Source organism: Diadema antillarum, unplaced genomic scaffold (assembly GCF_040938485.1).
Source record: "Diadema antillarum isolate AM-2024a unplaced genomic scaffold, OU_Dant_1.0 scf00000015, whole genome shotgun sequence".
NCBI lineage: Eukaryota > Metazoa > Echinodermata > Echinoidea > Diadematoida > Diadematidae > Diadema > Diadema antillarum.
In genome coordinates, this window is record NW_027270904.1 from 1,036,334 (window position 1) to 1,060,000 (window position 23,667).

Consider the following 23,667-nt stretch of genomic DNA (forward strand, 5'->3'; position numbering starts at 1 on the left):
GCGGGTGTACAGGGAATTCTCAGTTTGAGATTGTGCGACAGATCATGTGCCTTACATTCCTCGGGTCGTGTTTCTCCTTGATTAATAGGATAATTTCCCATGTAGTCAGTTACAAATGCGTGATTTGCTTACCTCATGTGCCAGCATGTCCATAACCAACCCCCCCCCCCCCCGTTTCACCCATGGTCTTATTGTACTGACAGACATTTTGGATTTGACATGCTCGAGTATTTTCTAAAAGCTCTGATATAGTTGACAACTGTCCTTTTTGTATTTTGTATTTGAATCCTTATAGCGGAATTTAGTCAAATCAAACTTAATGTGTACTTAATGATATCCATATAGTTTTCAACACAGCCGGTTTCACGACACGGTATTAAGTACGTTTGAGTGCTAGAAGCTTCATTATAATGTTTGTCAAACATTTTTTCCCGATGTTATCACGGATTCAATTAATTGACGACTCTTCTAAATAGCAAAAACCATGCATGACGCATGTTAAAAACACACACACACACACACACATATTTCCCTTTCGCCTGTTGGCAAGGCCTCTGCACCTAAGAAAAGGAGATGAAATTGTTTTTCATGATTGCCTCCATTTGAGAATGTAGGGCAATGTATGCGTTTAGATGAGAAGTGCATCAGGTAAAGTGCATCTAATTGGGACCAGAGAATTTTATCTCACAGTGCGCACTTTATTACAGACAATGAATAGGTATGGCGGAAGACTGTGCACGGATGCATGATAACTAGAAGTGTGTAACGAGAATCGACAGACAGACAGACAAACTGACAGATAACCATAGAAATAAACGGGACAAGAGAAGAGATAATACATATTATGTTGGCCAACAGATCATAGTTATATTGAGAGGAATATAATAACGGATGACATTCCTGTCAGATTATTGCAGATTGACAAACTCAAATGTGCTTAGAAAAGAGAGAACAGTCAGGAAGAGTAAGAAAACAATGAGAATATCCCCAACAAAAATCGTTCATATGCTTTCCGGGCACCGCAAAAAGTCTCGATCATTTTGTTTACTGCCGCAATTGCAGCGGTAATTGTGTATGCGGGAGAAGTATAAGGCTAAGTGGGTTCATATCGTCGGCAGCGCGCCAACGCTCAATTTGCGTGCAGCTCTTCACGCGCTATAGTATCAATCTCGATAAAACCCCTGGCTCCCTCCATCTCCCTCTCCTCCTCTCTCTTCCACCCTCCCTCCCTCTATCTTCTCTTCTCTGGAGAAGAGGTTGCTATGGAGCAAGTTAAGAGGCTTGGTCTTTAGCTCAACTCATGTCTACCAAGCCGTCTTTGCTGTCTGGCGAAGGAGATTGGGCGAGGAGGGAGATGAGCGCCACGCGAATCACTGTATACCTTCGCAGTGTGCCACGAGTCCGCGCAAATAACTTCGTGTTAGCTCAGACGATACACAATGCGCGGTAATAGCATCACATCATTATTGTTATGTGACCCACTTCGATAGCACATTAAAGGGACATTCCAGACGATTTATATAATTTTACATTATGTTGTATACATAAACTGATAGTGCCATGTATAGATTTGTGAAATTAATGTGGACCTTATAGCAGACAAGTCAATACACTCTGGAAATCCTAAAACATGACACTGAACACGAAAGGATGATGACATAGGAGGCTCACCTGTTTCATTTCATTTCATTTCATTTCGCTTATTTCCTCTCCAACAAATATAGTTATAACATTTGAATACACAAGATGACATGGCAATGTAATAAAAACAAATAAACTGTGAACTGAGACACAATGTTGTAAATTTGATGACAAATACCGAAAGCAAGTTGTTGGAAGCGGAAGGGACTGCTAAAAAGCAGTCCTTTTTATTCCAGTAATGTAGCGATGTGATTCCAGTGATGTAGCAATGTAATTCCATTACAATACTACTTGCTACATTAACAAGTTCACCTGTGTAGAAATTAAGCATATTATACTTTCCTCTTTTGTTTTGCTTCGATCCACGAGCACTCAATCATGCATTCTTATACTTGAAGCTGCTATGTCATCATCCTCGTTCATTGTGATTTGTTATGAATTTTGAAAACATTCTTATTCCTTATCCCAATCACTATAAATTCTGTAAATCTGTATATGCATACCCAGTATATAGCCAGTCAAGTTTTAAATGTTCACCAGCAAAAACCTGAAAGTCACCCGCAGGTCTCCTTTAAAGAGAGAAAAACTGAGCAATCAGGTAGGCCCTACGTAACAAAGAGAAACTACCACATAACACTACACCAACCTGCACTATACTTACATACCTAAGAAATTCATTTGAAAAATCCAAATGCAATGGCATTTTAAGCACTCTCAGACAAATAATACAAGTGTTCATGCCAGGTTTTGCAGATGGAAATCGGTTTGAACTTGCGCTGACACATATCACTTGTCACATGAATCAATATTGAGTTCTCGTCTTGAATCAAAGACAAAAAAAAAATTGCTTTCAATGATAAATTTATTTGCATTTGTGCTTTAGAATAAAAATGTCGAGATTTCATCTGCACAGTACAATAATTATTTTTTCTAAACTAAAGATAGCAACTGATTGACAACGAATCTATCTATATAGGATGATATATAATCTCCCATAAAATAGAAAAACCAAAACAATCAACGGAAAATATGAACAATTAACAAAGCAGGCAAATAGAAAGACCTACTCATCAATTAACCGAAATAAACAAACATAGAATAGTCAGTAATGTCTGTTCAACAAATACACATATATAATTTAAAGGAGAAAGGAACTCAAGCGAAGAGTAATCATTAACATGAAGCAGCGCATTTTTACAACCTGGAAACGGATGGAAAAGCTACCTTGACGACATTAATTATATATCGGAAACAAGCAGATGACAATGAGAAACAGTGCAAGCAATGGCTGTGTATACTCCCCTCGCGCACGCGCATGTGCGCAATTAATCGCTAGTACAGCTGATTGTGCAGAGGACAATGTGTACAGAATGCTGGAGGTGAGCTCGTCTTTTGAGCAGAGTGAGTGTACGTCGTCGGTAGCTCGTGCGCACAATTACCCTTGGTTACCACCTGTGCGGGAGTCCAAGCGGTTTCTCGGTTAAAGCGTTTTTCGGACGTTATCAGCCACAAAGTTTGCGCCTTCCCTTCCATGAGAATATGGTAAGTAATGTATACTAATAACACTTTCTTTATTTCCACAAAGGGAAATATTTTCATGTTCTACTCGTTTGTCCCCAAATGTTTCTTTGGTCTTTAAAAGTCAGAACAGCAACGAAGAGTTGCCTTTGATTTTTTTTCTTCTTTTTTTTTTGTATCTGTTGTAGTTATATAGCGCTCAACGAGTGTCTTTGTGAGTTATCCCATAAAGCAAAGCATCATCATATATATCTAGACGATGTGATTATTATCTAGGTGGGCTATACGTTTGATCATTCTTCTTATGGATTGATCTCAATGTCCACATCACAAGATGCCTGTTATTGTTTATTAGTATGTGTGTTATTGTGTCTCTCTGTATGTATGTGTGTGCGAAATATTTTTGTTTTAATAATTATGGTGTGCATGTTTGTGTGTGTGAGCGTGTTTGTGCAACGTATATGTGTGTAATAAGTCTGATACTTTGATTCCGCGGTCGAGAAAAATTCAGTAAAATGAAATATTTTTTACTATGAGTTATTACTTCTTTTGAGGGTTCCTATTGTTATCGTTTTGTATATTATATCTACTCTACTTTTATCACACTATTTCACTCATAAACAGTTAATGTTAAATGAACCAAAACCCCTTCTCGCTACACTCCAATTCTCGCGTGGAAATGGGGGCCTGACGAAGGTTTGTGTGTATCCCGTGCAGTCTAACTGAACTAAAAGCATGCAGTGCGTCATCTGTGTCCTATAGGCACGCAATCATGCTGAAAAGAAGAGCTTAGGTGCAACAGGAAACGCGATATCCTTTTATTCTGGGGCAGATCAAATTCAGTGCTATGATGATATCGACTCATAAAGAGATCATTCTGAAGTCAATTCACTTCCAGTTTTTCCGAGTGTATCTCGATAATTACGATGCCGTGAATTAATGTGGTGACAATAAACACAAAGCTGAGTATAACAGCGCTGAAACGCATTTTTCTTAATGGCAGTTGTGCTGGTGATCATTACCGCTCTCTCTGCGGTGTCCAAGCAAGAAGTGCTATCACCTGACATAGTGGCGCTCCATGTATCAACTTGCCGTTGCCATGGAAATAGGCCCGTGTGTTGTCTGCCTGACTGTTTCTCCTCAGTCTCCGTGTTGTCGTTATATCGGGGAAACTTAACACCACCTGAATTGTAGTCATTCGGCCTTAATTGAATGACAGTAGCTAAGATGGTTTAACTTCCGTGAAATTATTCGTCATAGTTGTTGTTTTTCACCTTATTAAGAAGAGTACTCAATTTCGAAAATGAGCTTCTGGGGATACAGTGTTATGTTTTGGATAATGCGGAAAGCATGCAGTGTAGTATGAGATGCTTTCCATCGCCGTTCGTGTGTTTGTATGGCTCATCCTCCCAATTTTTCCCTCTCTTTCTTTCCTTATTTCTCTCCCTCTCTCATTCTCTCTTTTCCTCTCTCACTCACTTTGTCAGACGCGGGGCTTGTGATTATTGTTTGAAAGCGTAACATACATAATAATAATACTAATAATAATGATGATGATAATAATAATAATAATAATGATAATAATAATGATAATGATAATAATAATAATGATAATAATAATAATAATAATAATAATAATAATAATTAATATACTACTCCCAATGCAATCACAAACATCCCTGCTGGAAAGAACACAGTGTCCCACAGTGTGAGGAAACACAGTGTGAAACACAGTGTGAACACAGTGTGAACACAGTGTGAAATCTCTTCACACTGTTAAATTCGAGCGTTTAACGGTGTGAACACAATGTGATCATCAATTCACAGTGTGAAACAAAGCGTGACTATGTGAACACTGTGAAAAGCATACGACAGTGTGAAATCATCTTCACACTGTTAAATTCGAGCGTTTTCACATTGTCGACTATGTGAACACACTGTGGGACACTGCGTTCTTTACAGCAGGGATGTAGATTGATGCGACATGCTTTTGGCTATCTTCGTATCCAGCGAATGTTCCACTTTCTGATTTCTTGTCATTTGTCTCTCAAGGCATCAGCACACATTTTAGAAAGAGCGCGTAGATCTAACATTTTACATCATAATCATTTTTAATGTTTATACTAGTCACATACAGATACACCATCATGAGAGCACCACAAAAACTGTTAAACACACACGCATACATTAAAAAAAAAAAAACCTCAACACGTGCATCTAACAACGAACACACACAAATATACATACACACACGCACACACATACACACCACATTCACGCTCGTTGCAGTCACGCATTCAGAGAAATCAACTTCTGCGCGCTATTATAATTATTTCCTTTTTATCCCATACTCGAAACGCACAGATAAACAAGCATGATACACGCACATACAATGCATATACACAGACACACACACGCACACACACACACACACACACACACATACACAAATGGCTCTCTTCTTAATTCCGAGTTTAATGATTCCTTTGTATTTAGGTATATTAATTTCATTCTCGATAATATCAATACCGCCGCACCGCAATTTTACGCCGGTTGCCAGGGAAGGTACGTTTTCACACGCGTGCTGCCGTGTCCGGTGCAGCTCTGCATAATTACGCATGACACTCCACACCTATGAAACACGAAGTCGCTTGCTTGGAGTTTCGTCTGCAAATATTGACTCGGCAGCATCATTTGCAGCGCAAGAGGGGCAATCGATTTGACCGACCAACCATACTTCTGATACTTTGCTCACACCGAATCCGTATCGGGTTTAAACTGACGTCTGTGATCGATTGTGACTTGTTTGCCAAAAACACACATAATTCTAGGTTGCTGTTCGGGTCGGATGAACAGCCTTAAATTCGATAATCGTGATAATTGCATTAAAACAATTGTGTTGATATACGACATAGGTACAGTATTTGTGGCGTAGAAATACGGCTCTTTGTAGTTTAGAATGATAACATACAGCGTCAATGTATAACAACATTCCTTTTATGATCGTAATGAAATAATTCTATTAATAATTTCATCCTTCACCTCAAGGCCTCCGAATGATGCTCAAGCTAATCAACTGATAGCCTAATATGCTAATAACCATACATTAATTTACCCGGGGTAACCCCTTCGGTATCAGTTCTATTCTTCAAAGGGGCCCTGCTATTATCATCGCCCTGGCATTACCAGGTCACACGTCATTACTATATCAATAGAACAAAGTGGGTAAAATGTCATGTTCATGGATTCGAACCTCACATCTCTATTTCAGGTCTCAGTCAACATGTACCTCTGTAGACAAATGTTGTTGGGTTTAGTTTTGTTTTCAGTATTAAGCCAAGGAGTTTGAAAGTGACTTTCAAATAGACAATGCTAACAGCATGAGGATTATGATTATAATTTGATTTGGAAATGCAGCCAAGATTGGGAAAAATCTACCAAAGACTGTACATGCGAATAGATTTGAAACTGCGAAATATCATAGACCGCCGTTTAAAGGTCCTGTTTACCTTTGGGAGCAGTGATTTTAAAAATGTTCAAGATATCACTCTTGATGCATATGTGTAGGTCAGTTGTATCACAAAACATCCTACCATACAAAATTGTTGCAATAAAGCCTAAAATATAAGGAGATATCACTATTTTTCTCATTAAAACATAACTGTAGACAGTTAAGTCCGGAAACATTTTTGTTATAACTATTGTTCACATTTTGTGTATTGAACAATACTTAACATTGATAATACGGCCTCAAATTTTTACAGTTGTTGTTTCTATCCCCAACTCATATTTTAGAACTATTTTAAAGCACTAATGCTGGGTTTTGGTTTCATCTGCAAATGGTGAATTAAGCCTTAAACTATCGATGTTAGGTATCCTTGATTTTTTCCCCTTCGGTTTCTATATTCATATGTTGATTACCATTTCATGATTGAAATCTCCTCCCTGCATGTTTTTTACGACACGCACCGGGGCGAATAAGATGATAATTCAAAATATGAATAAATAAATAAATAAATAAATAAATAAATAAATAAATAAATAAACAACTCGGGCGTTCTGCATATACCGGGGCCATTCAATTCACTTTAGTTTTTCAATACACAACAATTTATGGTTTTTCTTTCATTTGTTGCTTATATCATGACGAATTCTTTCAAATACAAGTTTGTATTAGCAAAAAGTCAATGTAATACAAAGTGCATCAACTCGTGCGCTTAGAAACACCAGTATAAAGCGCCTTGTAAATGCAATTATTATCATTTTCTTTATTTAACTCACGATATTGAAAGCAAAGGGAAAAAGAGAACGCAGAAGCCTATCACCATTTGAACAAAATCTTTGTGCTATTGGAAGCTGAAACCAATGTCGGAAACTGATGACGAAAGACGCAGCGCTGAGTACCTGTCGCCATTAGACATTTGATATTGTCGAACACTTTCACATGAAAATTGAAAGAGCATCTTTTTAATTGTGGATTTTTTGTTTTGTTTTCAGTGGTAAAGTGTATCTGTAACTGTACATCTTGAAGCACTGTAGAATATGCCTTTATACATTTTGCGCTCAAGACACTTGTGTATAACTCTAAATTATATCACTACAAGCCAAAAATATCTTCTTTCCTCGAATCAATGACAGAACAAAGCCATTCGTCCTTTTCCGTTGGCGTAATCATATGGATGTCGGACCTCCTTTGTTTGTAGAGCTCATGTAGGCTATTCTACGTTTTGTCTTCTTCATGATTGTGTCTTGCCGTAAAGAGACTGTTGGATCTCTGTGGTAAGCCGCTCACATTTCAGCTAATTCATTTATCATAATTAGGTCCAGGAAAACGATTTCCGTAACGGTATAGCTGGAGTACAAAATTAACGGTTTTAATCGTCCTATACGTGAAAGCTCGTCGTTTAACAATGAAATGCAACACAGCGCATGCGCAACGAGAGAAACTTGAGCCCCAGAATATCAAACTCCCATTTAGCAATAAGAAGGTGAATAGAATACCGTGTTGTTGTTGTTGTTGTTGTTGTTGTTGCGGAAAAGCGTACTTCTCGAACACTGATTTGAAACTGTGTTTTAGGAGATTTGTCGGAAAATCAATATAGCATGCGAAACTAGCCAAAGAATCAATAGCTGACGTGCTCGATATCATAATTTATGTCTTTGCCTTCTCTCTCCCTCTATATTTCTGTCTGTCTGTCCGTCTGTCTGTCTGTCCGTCTGTCTGTCTGTCTGTCTGTCTCACTTACTACTCACACTCACTGCACGCAAGCACTCAGTCATGTCAGTGTAGCGTTTAACACTCATCTACCCATTAAGAGGCCACGACAGCAATCTAATCATAATCCCACAGTCCCATTAGTCTGATACAAGGCTAATTTCCCCCAAGGGACTAATTCTAAGTCGTACAAACCATAACCAATATAAATGATTAATGGCATTGTCCCCGCTGAGTACGCAACAATTACCGGTATCGGGAAGCTTTGAAGCTTTCAAGCGTTTTGTTGTTGAAGCTCCTTGCCGGTATGTACGCAAGGAGCTCGCAATCATGTGACGCTCAGTGGAGCGATGGCTGCACTCATCTTGAATGTCTGCACTCATCTTGTAAGCGCGTATTTGTAATCAACAGAAAGCTTGCAATCATCCGGAGAGATCGAAATCTTTGCAAGTTGTGAGTGGGAGTATGCAGATAAGCAAAATCGAGTGACACAATAAAATATACCTATAAACTACTGTGAGTATCATATGTGATTATAACGAGCACTGGTGCTTTATAAAGAACACCGTGTTTCACAGCGTCAAAGGGGGGGGGGGAGGAGGGGTCGGTTGATAGCGTTCAAACTTAATTGCATTACTGGTTGTAATGATAACGACAAGATGATGTTAATATTTATGATAATCAGTTACCAAACAGTCAAGATTTGTGCTTATTCTTGGCAATCTTTCTGTACGGTTATTTCTGTACTGTTATGATGTAACGCATATGATTATTATTGTATATGTAACGAAAGTTGATGAAATTGTACAAAATAACCATTATGTGTAACACCATATTTGTAGGTCCTACATACAGTGTTAATGAAATTGCTGCAAATAGATATAGGCCTAATTGTAAAGCAATGCCATACAGAGAATAAAAAAAATGAAATGATAAAAAAATATAATGATGATGATAACAATAATGACACTAACAATGGTAATACTCTCTTTATTTTTTATCATTGCCATTATTATCTTAATGATCTGTTTATAGGCGTATTGATTGATAACATAATGATTAAGAAAAGAAAATCAATCGTCCATTCAGTTCTATTCACATCATAAATCCCTTGACAGTCATACACGAGTCTTAAAGATGAATAAAACATGCGTTCTATTCTGTTTCCATAAATTTAAGCCACTGTAATTCGTCCAAATGATATAAACACTTTGCTCCAACCAACTCTTCTATCTTTAGTCAACCTTAAACGCATTATTAAAGGGAGTCATCCGTCAAAATATCTATAAAAAAGAGGGATATCGTCACATCAATTGCTAAATGAGCTCATCAATTGCTTTTAGGAAATGGCAGTAGTGATTCGTGAATTGCAGAAACCTTGGCATTGTAAGATGGCATTCAAACCGGGAGTCTCCCTGGTGGAAAAAAAATAAAGACTCTTATAATATTTTTGTTCGAGGCCATTCGACAGGTGGCTCCTTCCAAATGAACGGTGTTGATTAAAAATGAAAGTGATATGGCGGCGAATATGACGGCAAGATATCACGATGATGGTCACTCCCATGTAGTCTAACTCAATCTCCTCTTCCTAGCTCCTTTGCCCATGTTTCCGTAATTGATGAAATTGCAATAGCTGGACACCGATGCTTAGCGATCAATGATTAACGTGACTTAATAAGTCTCCAACATCATTTGATTAATCGTCCCGTTGGGGGCATCGCCACAAACAGGGAAAAAGGTCAAATATTCTGCCTTAATTAGTGTAGAAGTGAAACTGACATGAACCCCAAACAAGTCAAACCAGGGAGGCTAAGGGAAGAGACCTCTCTGGTCAAATTGATCATGCCTCGCCCACAACCTCAGCAGACATTGTCAGATGTCAATTGAAAAAAAAAAACACACACACACACACACTCACGGTAATTCTCTTTCCTTTCGTGTATGTATGAGCGTCTGTATATCATCATACGTGTATGTGCTTACATTATGTATTATGCATAATTTTTACGTAACTATCTGTATTGATATTGATATCTGATTTGATGTATTTAATCATTATGCAAACCAGAATTTTGATGCGTATAACACAGCCCTATATACATGCTATGAGAGCGCAAGTTTTCCAATGTACTCAATAAATCGATAAACTCGGACCCATACACCACTGCAAGGAGACGTGATTTTTTTTTAATCCGCACCATTTAGGAGATCAGATTCCTGCAACTCAGTTATTTTGCTATGATTCCCAACTTTTGAAGGAGAAACTAAAATCATTATGGAAACACCACATTAAACATCGACGTTCAAGTAATCCTCTCAGAACCACTTAATCAGTTGATGTAAATACTATCCATAAATTTGTGCTGTACATGCTCGCAATGACAGAATTGACATAGCCATCAACATATTCATGAATCGTATTTTGCTAAATCCGTCATTAAAATTGTCCTCGCTGTTTATATCCTGCGATGCGATGCAACCATGCCATTTCATCCAGCCATCAGTCGCCGGGAATTTCGGTCCGACTCTGCATCCACAGCGTCAATGATGGCATTCTTCTTCGCTTTGCTCTAACACGTCTTACGTAATCCTCCGCCAATATAACCAGGTCATTATTATTATTCTCCTTCTACGCCTTTTGTCTATCTCTTGACTTTACCGAGTGTACTCTGCTCCAGATTTGTTCTTCTTTTGTTGTGCTTAGACCTGCTCGTCGCTGTTTTATGATCCAATTATGCAATCAGCGTGTAGTTGATAGGCAACCGGTAGAATCTATTTGTCAACATTCTACCTTTATCTTTGAGAGTGGAGAATACCATACACGAAAAGCATCGAGAACAGAGGACTGAAATTAGGACCCCGTTGTTCTTCCCTATTAGGCCGTCAATTGGTTGGTCTTTGGCTGTGGCTACTCGATGCCTTGTAGTATAATCATTGACATTCAATGTTCAATATTTTTCACCACTTGTACAGTGTTTTCGTCATATTGATAGCCAATTTAAACAAATGTATTTGTTGAAAATGCGATATGTGTTTTGTGAATTGAACATTTTCAACTTTTTGAGTTGCATGTTTTTGTTTTATTGTGAATAAACCTATATTGAATTTAACTGAATTGAATTGAGTTGAAATGAATTGAATTGCTGTATATATAAGCATCACAACTAAACGGAGTACAACATTTAAAATAATGTTCATCCTTATTTTCTTCACACGCTTATAGAGAGACTCGCTGTCGATCTAAGATCGTGTTACGTACTTCCATGAGAACCTACTGAATGTATGGGAAGCGATAAAGGGAGGACTAAAGTGGAGAAATGAATTTAATCTCCATGGCAACGTGAGTTAGAAGGCACCGATGTTATTCCGGTAATCAGATTTGACACGAATGTTGTGCGCCGGTTGCAGATAACCGCCTGAGAAAACATTGGTAAACATAAGAAGAAAGAGAAATGCTAACTGGCAAATAATGCATTTAACAAGTGCTGTCACTACCAATCTGCAGATGAGTTATACGATATGAGATGAATAAGCACTAGAGGGGAAATTTTCTTCCTTGAGATGATGGGCCAAAGTATTGGAATTCACTTCATAACAATATGATAACAGCTAAAACTTTGAACGCTTTTAAGAATAAATCAAATTATTTTTATTGAAATCTTATGATATACAAACGAACTAGGTTCGTTTCATCATCTCAATCAAGTCATCATTTCTGTAAACATTAAACAATTACATATAGATCATTTTTATTAGAAAGAAATAATCTGTCAAACACAAGTCCTTCTCAGGTGTTCCTTTTATTGTACCGCATATACCGTTGTGTCCATTCTCTCCTTTTATATCCGCTCTTCTGCATTCTTCCCGATATATGTACACAATTCTTTGCAATATATTCAATCCAGGTTGCATTTTATCATTACTCTTACATCATGGAATCTAGTTTTCTTGTGTCCACAATGGCACGTGTTGTAGTTCCATTTTTTTTTTTCTTCTTTTTTCTTTTTTTCCTTCCTGGTTTGATCTCATGTCACTTGACATTGTTTTTTTTTATTTTATTTTATATCTGTTTTGTAGTATCATTAATTCATTATTCGTTCTCTTATGTATTTTCTGAGGGTCCCATATCGTACAAGCTTTACTTTTAGTGGGACCCTCCATTTCCATTTCCATCCTTACTTAATTTTGTACTATGCATACGTATATATTAAAAATACAGTTATGTTTTCTTCATTTTGTTACTCATTCTCACATATATTTTGCTAACTTATGTTTTTGCAATTACTATACAAATATGTGCTGCTTATACATTGTATATAATTTTCTCTGTTTACTATATTCGATGAAAATAAAGATAAATTTAAACTTAAACTTGAACACCCGCAAAGTGGAATATCAATGCATACATACGTGTCAATCATCTACTTCATCTACTTACCCTTTATATGACAATATCCTTTTATTTCGTGCTATACTTGATATATAGTTTTGATCATGGCTGACACTATCCTCTTGTTTTAAAGCAAGAAATGATAACATTCGCTAAGTTGTGTGTGTGTGTTTTTTTTTAATCCTGCATACGTGCGCATTGCATCAAAGTTCTTGCAGAGTCACAACATAAGAGCCTATATAACAGTCAGTTTGAAATCTATTTCTTCTTCTTTTATTGTACTTACATCATTTTTTCACCATTTCTACGAAAGATTTTCGTTCCGTATGACTTTCCAATCATATTATAGAAGTTGAGTCTTCCCGAGTCAGCTCTTTGTAGTCGAATATTTTATCTTGCAATGGAAATCTCGAGGTGCTTGCCAGGTTACCATGACAACCGCTAGGGCAGTGGCTGTTAATAGCCATTACATCGGTTGCTAATGGAGAGTTACAGATGTAGTGTGAGAAGCGGCGCCGACACGCATCGACAAATATTGCAAGATTTCTTCGCGCCGGCGGGAAAGAAAAAAAAAACCCCGATGTGATGAAGAAAGGATGGAGAAGGAGAAGAAGGAGAAGGTAGCCCCTGAAGAAAATGGAGAGAGGAAATGATACAAGAAGACAGAAGATATAGAGAAAGAAGTCAGAGGAGAAGACAGAAGGTGATGATGAAGAATGACGAGGAAGAGGGGGAGGCAGAAGAAAAGAAAGAGAAAAGAAATTTAAAAAAAGGCTGTCAATGGCTTGATTCACCGAGTACCAAAAGTACAGAAACCGCTCCAGCTCTTCTTCATGCTAACTCTCGTTAACAACTCAGCCTCCAGTGCAAGGCGACACCCTGTCATGCAGGGGCGTCACCAGCTTTTTTTCAAGGGGGGTGCGTTTTGACACTAAATGTTTACGAGATTTTTTGGACAGACATTTGGAATATAGGAAGCTCTCAATCCCTAGACTTTTACTGTTTTTTTTAGGGAAACCAAGCGGGGAAAGGGCACCGGCGTAGCTAGGATTTCATCTTGGGGGTGGGTGGGGGTGGGGGGGGGGGGGGTGGGGTTAGTATGCGAGGGAGCGAGCAAGGGTGTGGAAGTGCCGGAGGGGGTTGTACCCCCTATATAAATGGATTATGGAATGACGGTGTGAAACGACAAATTACTGGCAGCGATATCAGGAGAATGGCATAACGACTACATGCGAGCGAGCGGAACGAGCGAGCTTGAAAATTTTGACATTTTACAGTCCGAAAACTGCCGTTTGTAGCCATATTTTTTTGCTTTGTAAATTTAGGGGGGCGGGGCGCACCGCGCGCAACTGCTGGCAATTACTGGCAGCAACATCAGGTGAATGGCATAATAATTAAATGCGAGCGAGCGAGCGAAGAGAGCGAGCTTGGAAATTTTGACATTTTACAGTCCAAAAACTGCCGTTTGTAGCCATACTTTTTTTGCTTTGGAAATTAAGGGGGGGGGCACTGAGCGCAACTGCTGGCAATTACTGGCAGCAACATCAGGTGAATGGCATAACAATGAAATGCGAGCGAGCGAAGAGAGCGAGCTTGAAAATTTTGACATTGTACAGTCCAAAAACTGCCATTTGGAGCCATATTTTTTCGCTTTGGAAATAAAGGAGGGGTGGGGGTGCAATGGGCGCAACTGCCGGTAATTACTGGCAGCTAAATGAGAGCGAGCGAGCAAGCGAGCTTGAAAATTTTGACATTTTACAGTCCCAAAGCTGCCGTTTGTAGCCATATTTTTTTTTGTTTGGAAATTAAGAGGGGGGCACCGGGCGCAACTGCTGGCAATTACTAGCAGCAACATCAGGTGAATGGCATAACAATTAAATGCGAGCGTATGTATTGATTTGTTTTTTATTCCAATAAAACACATTAAAAAAAACAATAAAAAAAACAATTAAATGCGAGCGAGCGAAGAGAGCGAGCTTGAAAATTTTGACATTTTACAGTCCAAAAATTGCCGTTTGTAGCCATATTTTTTTTTTTTGCTTTGTAAATTAAGGGGGGGCGCATCGGGCGCAACTGCTGGCAATTACTGGCAGCAACATCAGGTGAATGGCAAAACAATTAAATGCGAGCGAGCGAAGAGAGCGAGCTTGAAAATTTTGACATTTTACAGTCCAAAAACTGCCATTTGGGGCCATATCTTTTCGCTTTGGAAATAAAGGAGGGGGGGGGGGGGGGGGCATAGGCGCCGGAAGTGGGGGGGCAGGGGGGGCGGCCGCCCCCCCCAATCCAAAAAGTGGGGGGCAAAACGCATTTTTGCCCCCCCAAAAAAGCCCCCCCCAAAAAAAAAAATAAAAAATAATAATAATAAATAAATAAATAATAATAATAATAAAAATAAATGAATAAACAAAGAAAATAAAATAAACATGTATATATATGACTAAAAGGGAAAAAATATGGCTACAAACGGCAGCTTTTGGACTGTAAAAATAATGTCAAAATTTTTCAAGCTCGCTCGCTTCGCTCGCTCGCATCCAGCAGTTCAGCCCGGTGCGCCCCCCCTTAATTTCTAAAGCGAAAAACATAGCTACGACGGCAGTTGTTGGACTCTAGAATGTCAAAATTTTCAAGCTCGCTCGCTTCGCTCGCTCGCATTGAATCGTTATGCCACTCTCCTAATGTTGCTGACAGTAATTGCCAGTAGTTGCGCCCGATGCCCCCCCCCCCCTTAATTTCCAAAGCGAAAGATAAATATAGCTACAAACGGGAGTTTGGGGACTGTAAAATGTCAAAATTTTCAAGCTCGCTAGCTTCGCTCGCTCGCATTGAATCGTTATGCCACTCTCCTAATGTCGCTGCCAGTAATTGCCAGCAGTTGCGCCCGATGCCCCCCCCCCTTAATTTCCAAAGCGGAAGGTATAGTTACAAACGGGAGTTTTTGGACTGTAACATGTCAAAATTTTCAAGCTTGCTCGCTTCGCTCGATCGCATTGAATCGTTATGCCACTCTCCTAACGTTGCTGCCAGTAATTGCCAGCAGTTGCGTCCAATGCCCCCCCCCCCCTTAATTTCCAAAGCGAAAGATATAGCTACAAATGGGAGTTTTGGGACACTAACATGTCAACATTTTCAAGCTCGCTCGCTTCGCTCGCTCGCATTGAATCGTTATGCCACTCTCCTAACGTGGCTGCCAGTAATTGCCAGCAGTTGCGCCCGATGCCCCCCCTTAATTTCCAAAGCGAAAGATGTAGCTACAAACGGGAGTTTTTGGACTGTAAAATGTCAAAATTCTCAAGCTCGCTCGCTTTGCTCGCTCGCATTGAATCGTTGTGCCATTCTCCTAATGTTGCTGCCAGTAATTGCCAGCAGTTGCGCCCGATGCGCCGCCCCATTAATTTCCAAAGTGAAAGATATAGCTACAAACCCCAGTTTTGGAACTGTAGAATATCAAAATTTTCAAGCTCGCTCCCTTCGCTCGCTCGCATTTTATTGTTATGCCATTCACCTTATGTTGCTGACAGTATACACTTTCTCGATCGTTTCACACCGTCATTCCATAATCCATATAAGGAAAACTTACAATGTTCCTCAATGACTGCGTTGTTGAATGTATCACATTCCGTATTCCCTAATGTATTGTAGTCCCATTATTGCTCACGCACACACGCACAAGCATACAGATCGTCAAAATTACTTTATGGTTCCCCCCATGTTTCGACCCACCGTACGCCACTTTACATATATATATATATATATATATATATGATAGATGTGTGTGCGTGTGTGTGTGTGTATGTGTGTGTGTGTGTGTGTGTGTGTGTGTGCATGTGTATATTGTGTAACATATGCATGGTCTAATCTTGAGCCCCCTCCAATGTTTGCCCCCCCCCCCCAATCCAAAACTGCTTCCGGCGCGCCGGGGGGGGGGGGGGGGGGGGGGGGGCACACCGGACGCAACTGCCAGCAATTACTGGCAGCAACATCAGGAGGATTGCGTAACAATTAAATGCGAGCGAGCTTGAAAATATTGACATTTTACAGTAAAGAAACGATGGCGCATCGGGCGCAACTGCGGGCAAATACTGGCAGCAATATCAGGAGAGCATAATACATTCGAGCGAGCGGAACGAGCGAGCGGAACGAGCGAGCTTGAAAATTTTACATTTTACAGTCCCAAAACTGCTGTTCTTAGCCATATTTTTTCGCTTTGGAAATTAAGGGGGGCACCGGGCGAAACTGCTGGCAATTACTGGCAGCAACATCAGGTGAATTGCATAACGATTAAATGCGAGCGAGCGAAGAGAGCGAGCTTGAAAATTTTACATTTTACAGTCCAAAAACTGCCGTTCTTAGCCATATTTTTTTCGCTTTGGAAATTAAGGGGGGAGGGGCACCGGGCGGAACTGCTGGCAATTACTGGCAGCAACAACAGGTGAATTGCATAACGATTAAATGCAAGCGAGCGAAGAGAGCGAGCTTGAAAATTTTACATTTTACAGTCCCAAAACTGCCGTTCTTAGCCATATTTTTTCGCTTTGGAAATTAAGGGGGGGGGGCGCACCGGGCGCAACTGCAGGCAATTACTGGCAGCAACATCAGAAGAATGGCGTAAAGATTAAATGCAAGGGAACGGAGCGAGCGAGCTTGAAAATTTTGACATTTTACAGTCCCCAAACTGCCGTTTGTAGCTATATTTTTTCGCTTTGGAAATTAAGGGGGGGGCACCGGGCGAAACTGCTGGCAATTACTGGCAGCAACATCAGGTGAATTGCATAACGATTAAATGCGAGCGAGCGAAGAGAGCGAGCTTGAAATTTTACATTTTACAGTCCAAAAACTGCCGTTCTTAGCCATACTTTTTCGCTTTGGAAATTAAGTGGGGAGGGGCACCGGGTGGAACTGCTGGCAATTACTGGCAGCAACAACAGGTGAATTGCATAACGATTAAATGAGAGCGAGCGAAGAGAGCGAGCTTGAAAATTTTACATTTTACAGTCCCAAAACTGCCGTTCTTAGCCATATTTTTTCGCTTTGGAAATTAAGGGGGGCGCACCGGGCGCAACTGCAGGCAATTACTGGCAGCAACATCAGAAGAATGGCATAAAGATTAAATGCAAGGGAACGGAGCGAGCGAGCTTGAAAATGTTGACATTTTACAGTCCCCAAACTGCCGTTTGTAGCTGTATTTTTTCGCTTTGGAAATTAAGGGGGGGGCGCACCAGGCGCATCTGCCGGCAATTACTGGCAGCAACTTCAGGAAAATGGCATTACGACTAAATGCGAGCGAGAGGAGCGAGCGAGCTTGAAAATTTTGACATTTTACTGTCCAAAAACTGCCGTTTGAAGCTATATTATTTTTTTTTTTCGCTTTGGAAATTAAGGGGGGGGGGGGCGCCCGGTGCGCCCCTCCCCTGGATCCGCCACTGGTAGTCAAGAGTGTGGGTTTATGTTCATGACTGGGGGAGGTATGACCAGCGAGGTGGCGTCGAAGTGACCAAGCGGGGAAAGGATGTCCAAAATCTGCACTTTAGAGCATCCCCTAAACTAATTGTGTGTGTTTATTTATGTGTGTATATTATATACACGGAAAGTTAGGAATTAGCCCAGGTCAAGTCTTTTTGAACAATGTTTCACACTATATACCTATTTAACTATGGTTAAAAGAAATCATAGAAAAATATCTTATTTCTTGATCACCCTTTCATTCAAAAGCAGTTTACTAACACTTGAACTACTATTTCGGTAAGTCTTTTTTTTTAACCAGCGGATTGGGAGGGTAGTTACCCCACTGCTTTTGGGTGAAATGATTGGACAGATTTCTTGAATTCTAACAAAAAAAAAACAAGAAAATCTTTTCATCGCGGGAATTATGATTATGTGGGGTGAGGTAAATGGTGCGCTTGTCCTCCAATATTTCAATGGGGGCAACATTTTTGTTTTCTTTCAAAAGCAAGAAAATCTTCTCATTTCGGGAATTATTAATTAGGGGGGGGGGCAAAATTAAAATATGCTTGCCCCTCCAATATTTTTATGGTGGTAACTTTTTGTTTTTCTGTCAAAAAAAAGATAAGACAATCTTCTCCTCTCTGGAATTATGGAGGGGGGGGGGGTGGGAAAAAATGATATGCTTGCCCCTCCATTTTTTTTTTCATTTCTTTTTTTTAATGAGGCTAAGGCTCGCTCTTGGGCTGGCAATATGGATTGGTCAGAAGTAACGTACATAGTCCCTACATACTTGTAAGTAGCACACGTACATGCAAACGTGTACAAGTATCGTACGGATGTACAGTACGGTCGATAAATAGTAAACACTGTAGAATACTAATAGATATGTATAAAATCAGTGCTGCCAGAATCAGGGGTGCGAATTGTTTTTGCCGACGATTTTGTGTGTGTGTGTGTGTGTGTGTGTGTGTGTGTCCCTGGTGTAAAATAAGAAAAAAAATAGAAAAGAATAATTATTTAGCGTCCGGCGTTGAGGTCGCTCGCAAACTGATTTTTTTTTTTTTTTTTTTTTTTTTTTTTTTTAAGGATCTGAAGGGGGGTGCGTTCGCACCCAACGCACCCCCCCTGGTGACGCCCATGTCATGTCATACTAATTCCAAGCTGTCTGTGCATTTACCGCTCACTTGAACTTCAGTGTTTGTTCAAAAATAAGTAACTTTGTGTTGATGAATACATGGACGTCATCTGTTGTTGCCGCTTCTTTCTTTGTACCTTTCTCCTCCAAATATTACATAAAAAGAATGTCATCACTTAGACGGATGATTCTTCCGAGTGTTAACAAAATGCGAACCTGGAAATTTTCAAAACCACTTCTCTATCCACCGCTACCTTTTACTTTATACTAGGGAGAGCTATTAAATCCAAAAGAATAGTCATCAAGAGATCATACTCTACTCCAAACGAAAAATATCTGCCTATGCGCTCTACCGCTATGAGATATAATCCCACCCCCTACCCCCGCCCTCTTCTCATTATACATTTTGTTCGGTTCATATATGTCAAAAAAAGAAGAAGAAGAAGAAAGAATCGATGTCCAATTCATGCGATTAATATTTCCAGAAGACTTCAGAAGCAGTGCAGCAAGCAACACGACCCAGATACGGATTCCAACTGAATATGAAGGGAGAAGTCGAAAGGGGGCTTCAGGTATGCAAATCAAGTGTAAGCGTGGATCCGATCGTGCGTGTGGTCCGCCGGGAATGCAGCGACAGCTTTACACGCGCAATACCTCGCCATGCATGACGATTATAGATACTGCGGTCTTCATGGCAACATTTTGTTGATGGTCGGAGTTTCGCAGTCAGGTGGGAATGCTGAATACTTAGTAACCGACGAGGTGTCACGTGATAGCTGTGGAATGGTCGTACCTGGGGAAGCTAGCTACATTTCGCTATTCTGAAGGTTCGTTATTCCTAAGGATCATTATTCCGTAGGTTTATAATTTCGAAAATGAAATAAGGTTCATCACTGGTTCATTATTTTGAAGGTTCGTCAGTCCAAAAATTAAATGAGGTTTATTGTTCTGATAGTTTGTTCATTCGAAAAGGGGAAAAAAAATTAATATTATTCCGAAGGTTCGTTATGAAGGTTCGCTATAGCTTGAAAACGAAATAGGGTCCGTTATTCCGTAATGAAAAAATGTTTTTATTCCGATGGTTAGTTAATCCGAAAATGGGGGGGGGGGGGGGGGGGGAGAGAGACTTAACGTGATTCCATGATTTGTTAATTCGAAAACGACATAACGTTCCGAAGGTTCGTTAATACGCACTTTTTTCCCCATTTCACATTTACCAACCTTCGTTTTGTCCATCAAGCATAGTTATACTTTCCTTTGTTTACCAATGACGTCATTAATAACTTTCTAGGGTTCGTTAATCGGATGATGAAAAAAACAAAAGTGCGTTTAAAAGTACCTCCAGAATCACGAACCTTATACTTCCGTTTCCGGATAAATGAACCTTCGGACTAATGAACCTTATTTCACTTTCAGAATACCGAACCTTTGGAATAACGAACTGTAACGGTTTGTATGAAGGGATCTATTTATTGCGCACAGTATAAAATAATATCAATTTCCACATACATGGATATCCATTCACAGCGCATAATCATCAAATCAGGACTATAGCTTAAACGATAGCGAGTGTGAAAGGAACAAGGCGACTTCACCTTCATATTTCCCTTCAGAAAGTTTAACAGAATATCAATCAGTGCCGTATAGACTAGAAGGCGAGGCGTCGCGACGCCTCGCCCTCTAGCTATGTTTCTGTGATACCAATTGCTGAAAAGCTTGTATTTCTCTTAGACAGAAATAACAGCATAATGTTCTTAGTTTCTCACAACATGGACACATACGCATTATTACGCATTACGTGTATGTCATTTTCTTTATATTTTTCAATGAAGATACATCAAGATAAGAACATTGATCAGCAAATATGATACATAGGATAGGTAGAAATAATATGTATGAGGCCTACATATTTTGTTTGATGGCTGGCCCCGTGAGAAACTTGTAAAAATAGTCATACTTCCATTTTAAAAGTTAGTAAACATACGTAATTATCAATAACCTCTTGCTTCGCAATTTCATATCACACTATTCATTAATATCTGTATGTGTGTCATGTGTGTGTTAAGTATGCTTATTTATGTGTGAATACTTTGTGAGTGTATAAGACAGGCGAAGAGAGTAAGTACAGCGCAGTGAGAGCAAAATCCATGGGGTCAACCGCACAAGTGTAATATCGTGTAAAAGGAAACGGAAAAAATCAGTAGGAGAGGGTAAACGCACGAGATGCCATCACTACACAACATGAACAGAAGATTTTACTGAGAGCTATCTGAATCATGTGACATACCCATATTGGTGAATTGTTCTGATTTATACAATTTGCTCTTTCTTACCTTTATGTCTTTTCTGCTCTTCATTTCTATCTATCTATTCATCTATCTATCTATCTATCTATCTTTCTATCTACATCTATATCTATCCATCTATCTATCTATCAATTAATCTATATATAACATACATATATGTATATGATAATATTTATTTATCTATATCTATATATCCGTCTATCTATGTGTATCTATATCTATCTATCCCTATTTATCTATATCCATATTAACTTTCTATATTCATCTATATATCTATCTTTCTATCTAATTATCTATCTGTCTATTTATCTGTCTATTTTACTCCTCTTACAACATTATGGCTCCCTCAATTTGTTCTTCGCCTATTTGTCCTCTCTTCACCTCTTCTTTGACAGCAGTTGAAATCCATCAGGACCGAAGTTATTTCAGATCTACTGACGTCAGACATGTCTCGTAGCTTATTATTTCCAAAGCGAAATGATCATGCTCAGAACACAGCGAAGAACGCAGCTCTATATTAAGAAACGAAGCCGTCTGTCGCTCTACCTGGTCACGGCAGCACACTATATAGGACCTTTCATCCTCTGGTTTCTAAAAAGCGCCACAGGTGTGGGGATGCGAATGTTGCGATCGATGCGTGACTAACATAACATATCGCTCGATTTTCAAGGCTTCATCGTCACCCCGAAATGCAGGCTGCTGGGGGAAAAAAAGCAACAAGCAAACTTACTTATGTATCGTAATTGCTAGCTAAACTCTCATTCTGCAGCCTTCTGTTTTATGTATACGTTTGTCCGTTGTTGTTGTTGTTTTTTTCTCAACCACGCACAAGTCTTCATCAGAGAAAGCGAGCGGGAACGAAGGTTTCTCTCGCTTCATCCACCGTTGCCATGGGAACGGCCAAGGGAGAGATCTTTCGCATCACCATCAATTTCCTGAGCAGAGTGGAATCGTTTTGTCTGTTTCCCAGGATTTATGCTGATTATGTCTTCTTCTTTCTCCTCTTTTTTTTTTTCCAGGAATAGCTTTCCATATTTTTTCCCACATGTATCTCCCTCTTTCTCATTTGGCATTGACTCTTTACATCATTATAGTAGAAGTACAAATTGTAACAGTGGTATTATATTTATGTTAGTTTTATCTCTTTCTGTGTCATTATTATCATTATGACCATAAATAATATTTTTACCATGCTATCCTATACTATCACCTCCATCACTACTATACCATTATTAGTTTATCATTTCAATTATCTTTGTTGTGTCGTTAATGTTGTTTTAACCATCATTATCGTTAGCAGGTTAGTATTCATTTCAATTTGTTTGATCTCGTTAGTTTGTATACTACCCACCTACAAAGATTTTAATGAGAAGAATATACGTATGGTATATCATCAGATTATGAAGTTGTATTTCGTATGCATCGAGATGCACTGTATTTGACTGATAGGTACAGGGAGAAGTCCCTTTTCTGTCCTCTTTGACCTCTTGTTTATTCTTTCCACGCGTATATAAGAGAGTTGCTTCGTTTCTGTCTGTGTGTGCGGTGTTTGTGTGCGTATGATTTGTTTAATGTTCCCTTTGTTTCCCAAGCAATATGTCTTATTGTTTCGTTTGATTATCACTACAATCTACTACTCACGAGGGGGGACTGCGTTCTACAAGCTAGGATTTCTAGCAGTCCCCTCAGTTTCCGACTCTTTTTTTCTTTGTTACAATTCAATTACAGTTTGCCCATGTATTTCTTTAACTTAACGCATGCTTTGTTTTATTGTAAAAAAGAAGATATATATATATATATATATATATATATATATATGTATATATATATGCATTTAAATCTCACTTGAATGTGCAAAAGTCACTTGAATATGCCAAAGTCACACTGTACTTTATTTTGTTTATATGCAAGTGTCATTGTATACTTTTGTCTGAAATGAAATGAAATGAAATGAAAGTGAACTTTATCAATGTAGTCCGCAGACCGTTCTTTAATGCTCACACGGCGATTGAAAATA

The 23,667-nt window shown here is 39.2% G+C and overlaps 1 protein-coding gene across 1 annotated transcript in view; it reads left to right on the forward strand.

Moving 5' to 3' along the window:
- Positions 1-3,096: 3,096 nt before the first annotated feature.
- LOC139724211 (calmodulin-alpha-like) overlaps positions 3,097-23,667 on the forward strand; it is a 36,759-nt gene continuing 16,188 nt past the window's right edge. The window contains exon 1 of the mRNA XM_071635359.1: positions 3,097-3,183. Coding sequence (XP_071491460.1) covers positions 3,181-3,183 — 3 coding nt within the window. The 5' untranslated portion in view covers positions 3,097-3,180. The remainder of the gene's footprint in view (positions 3,184-23,667) is intronic.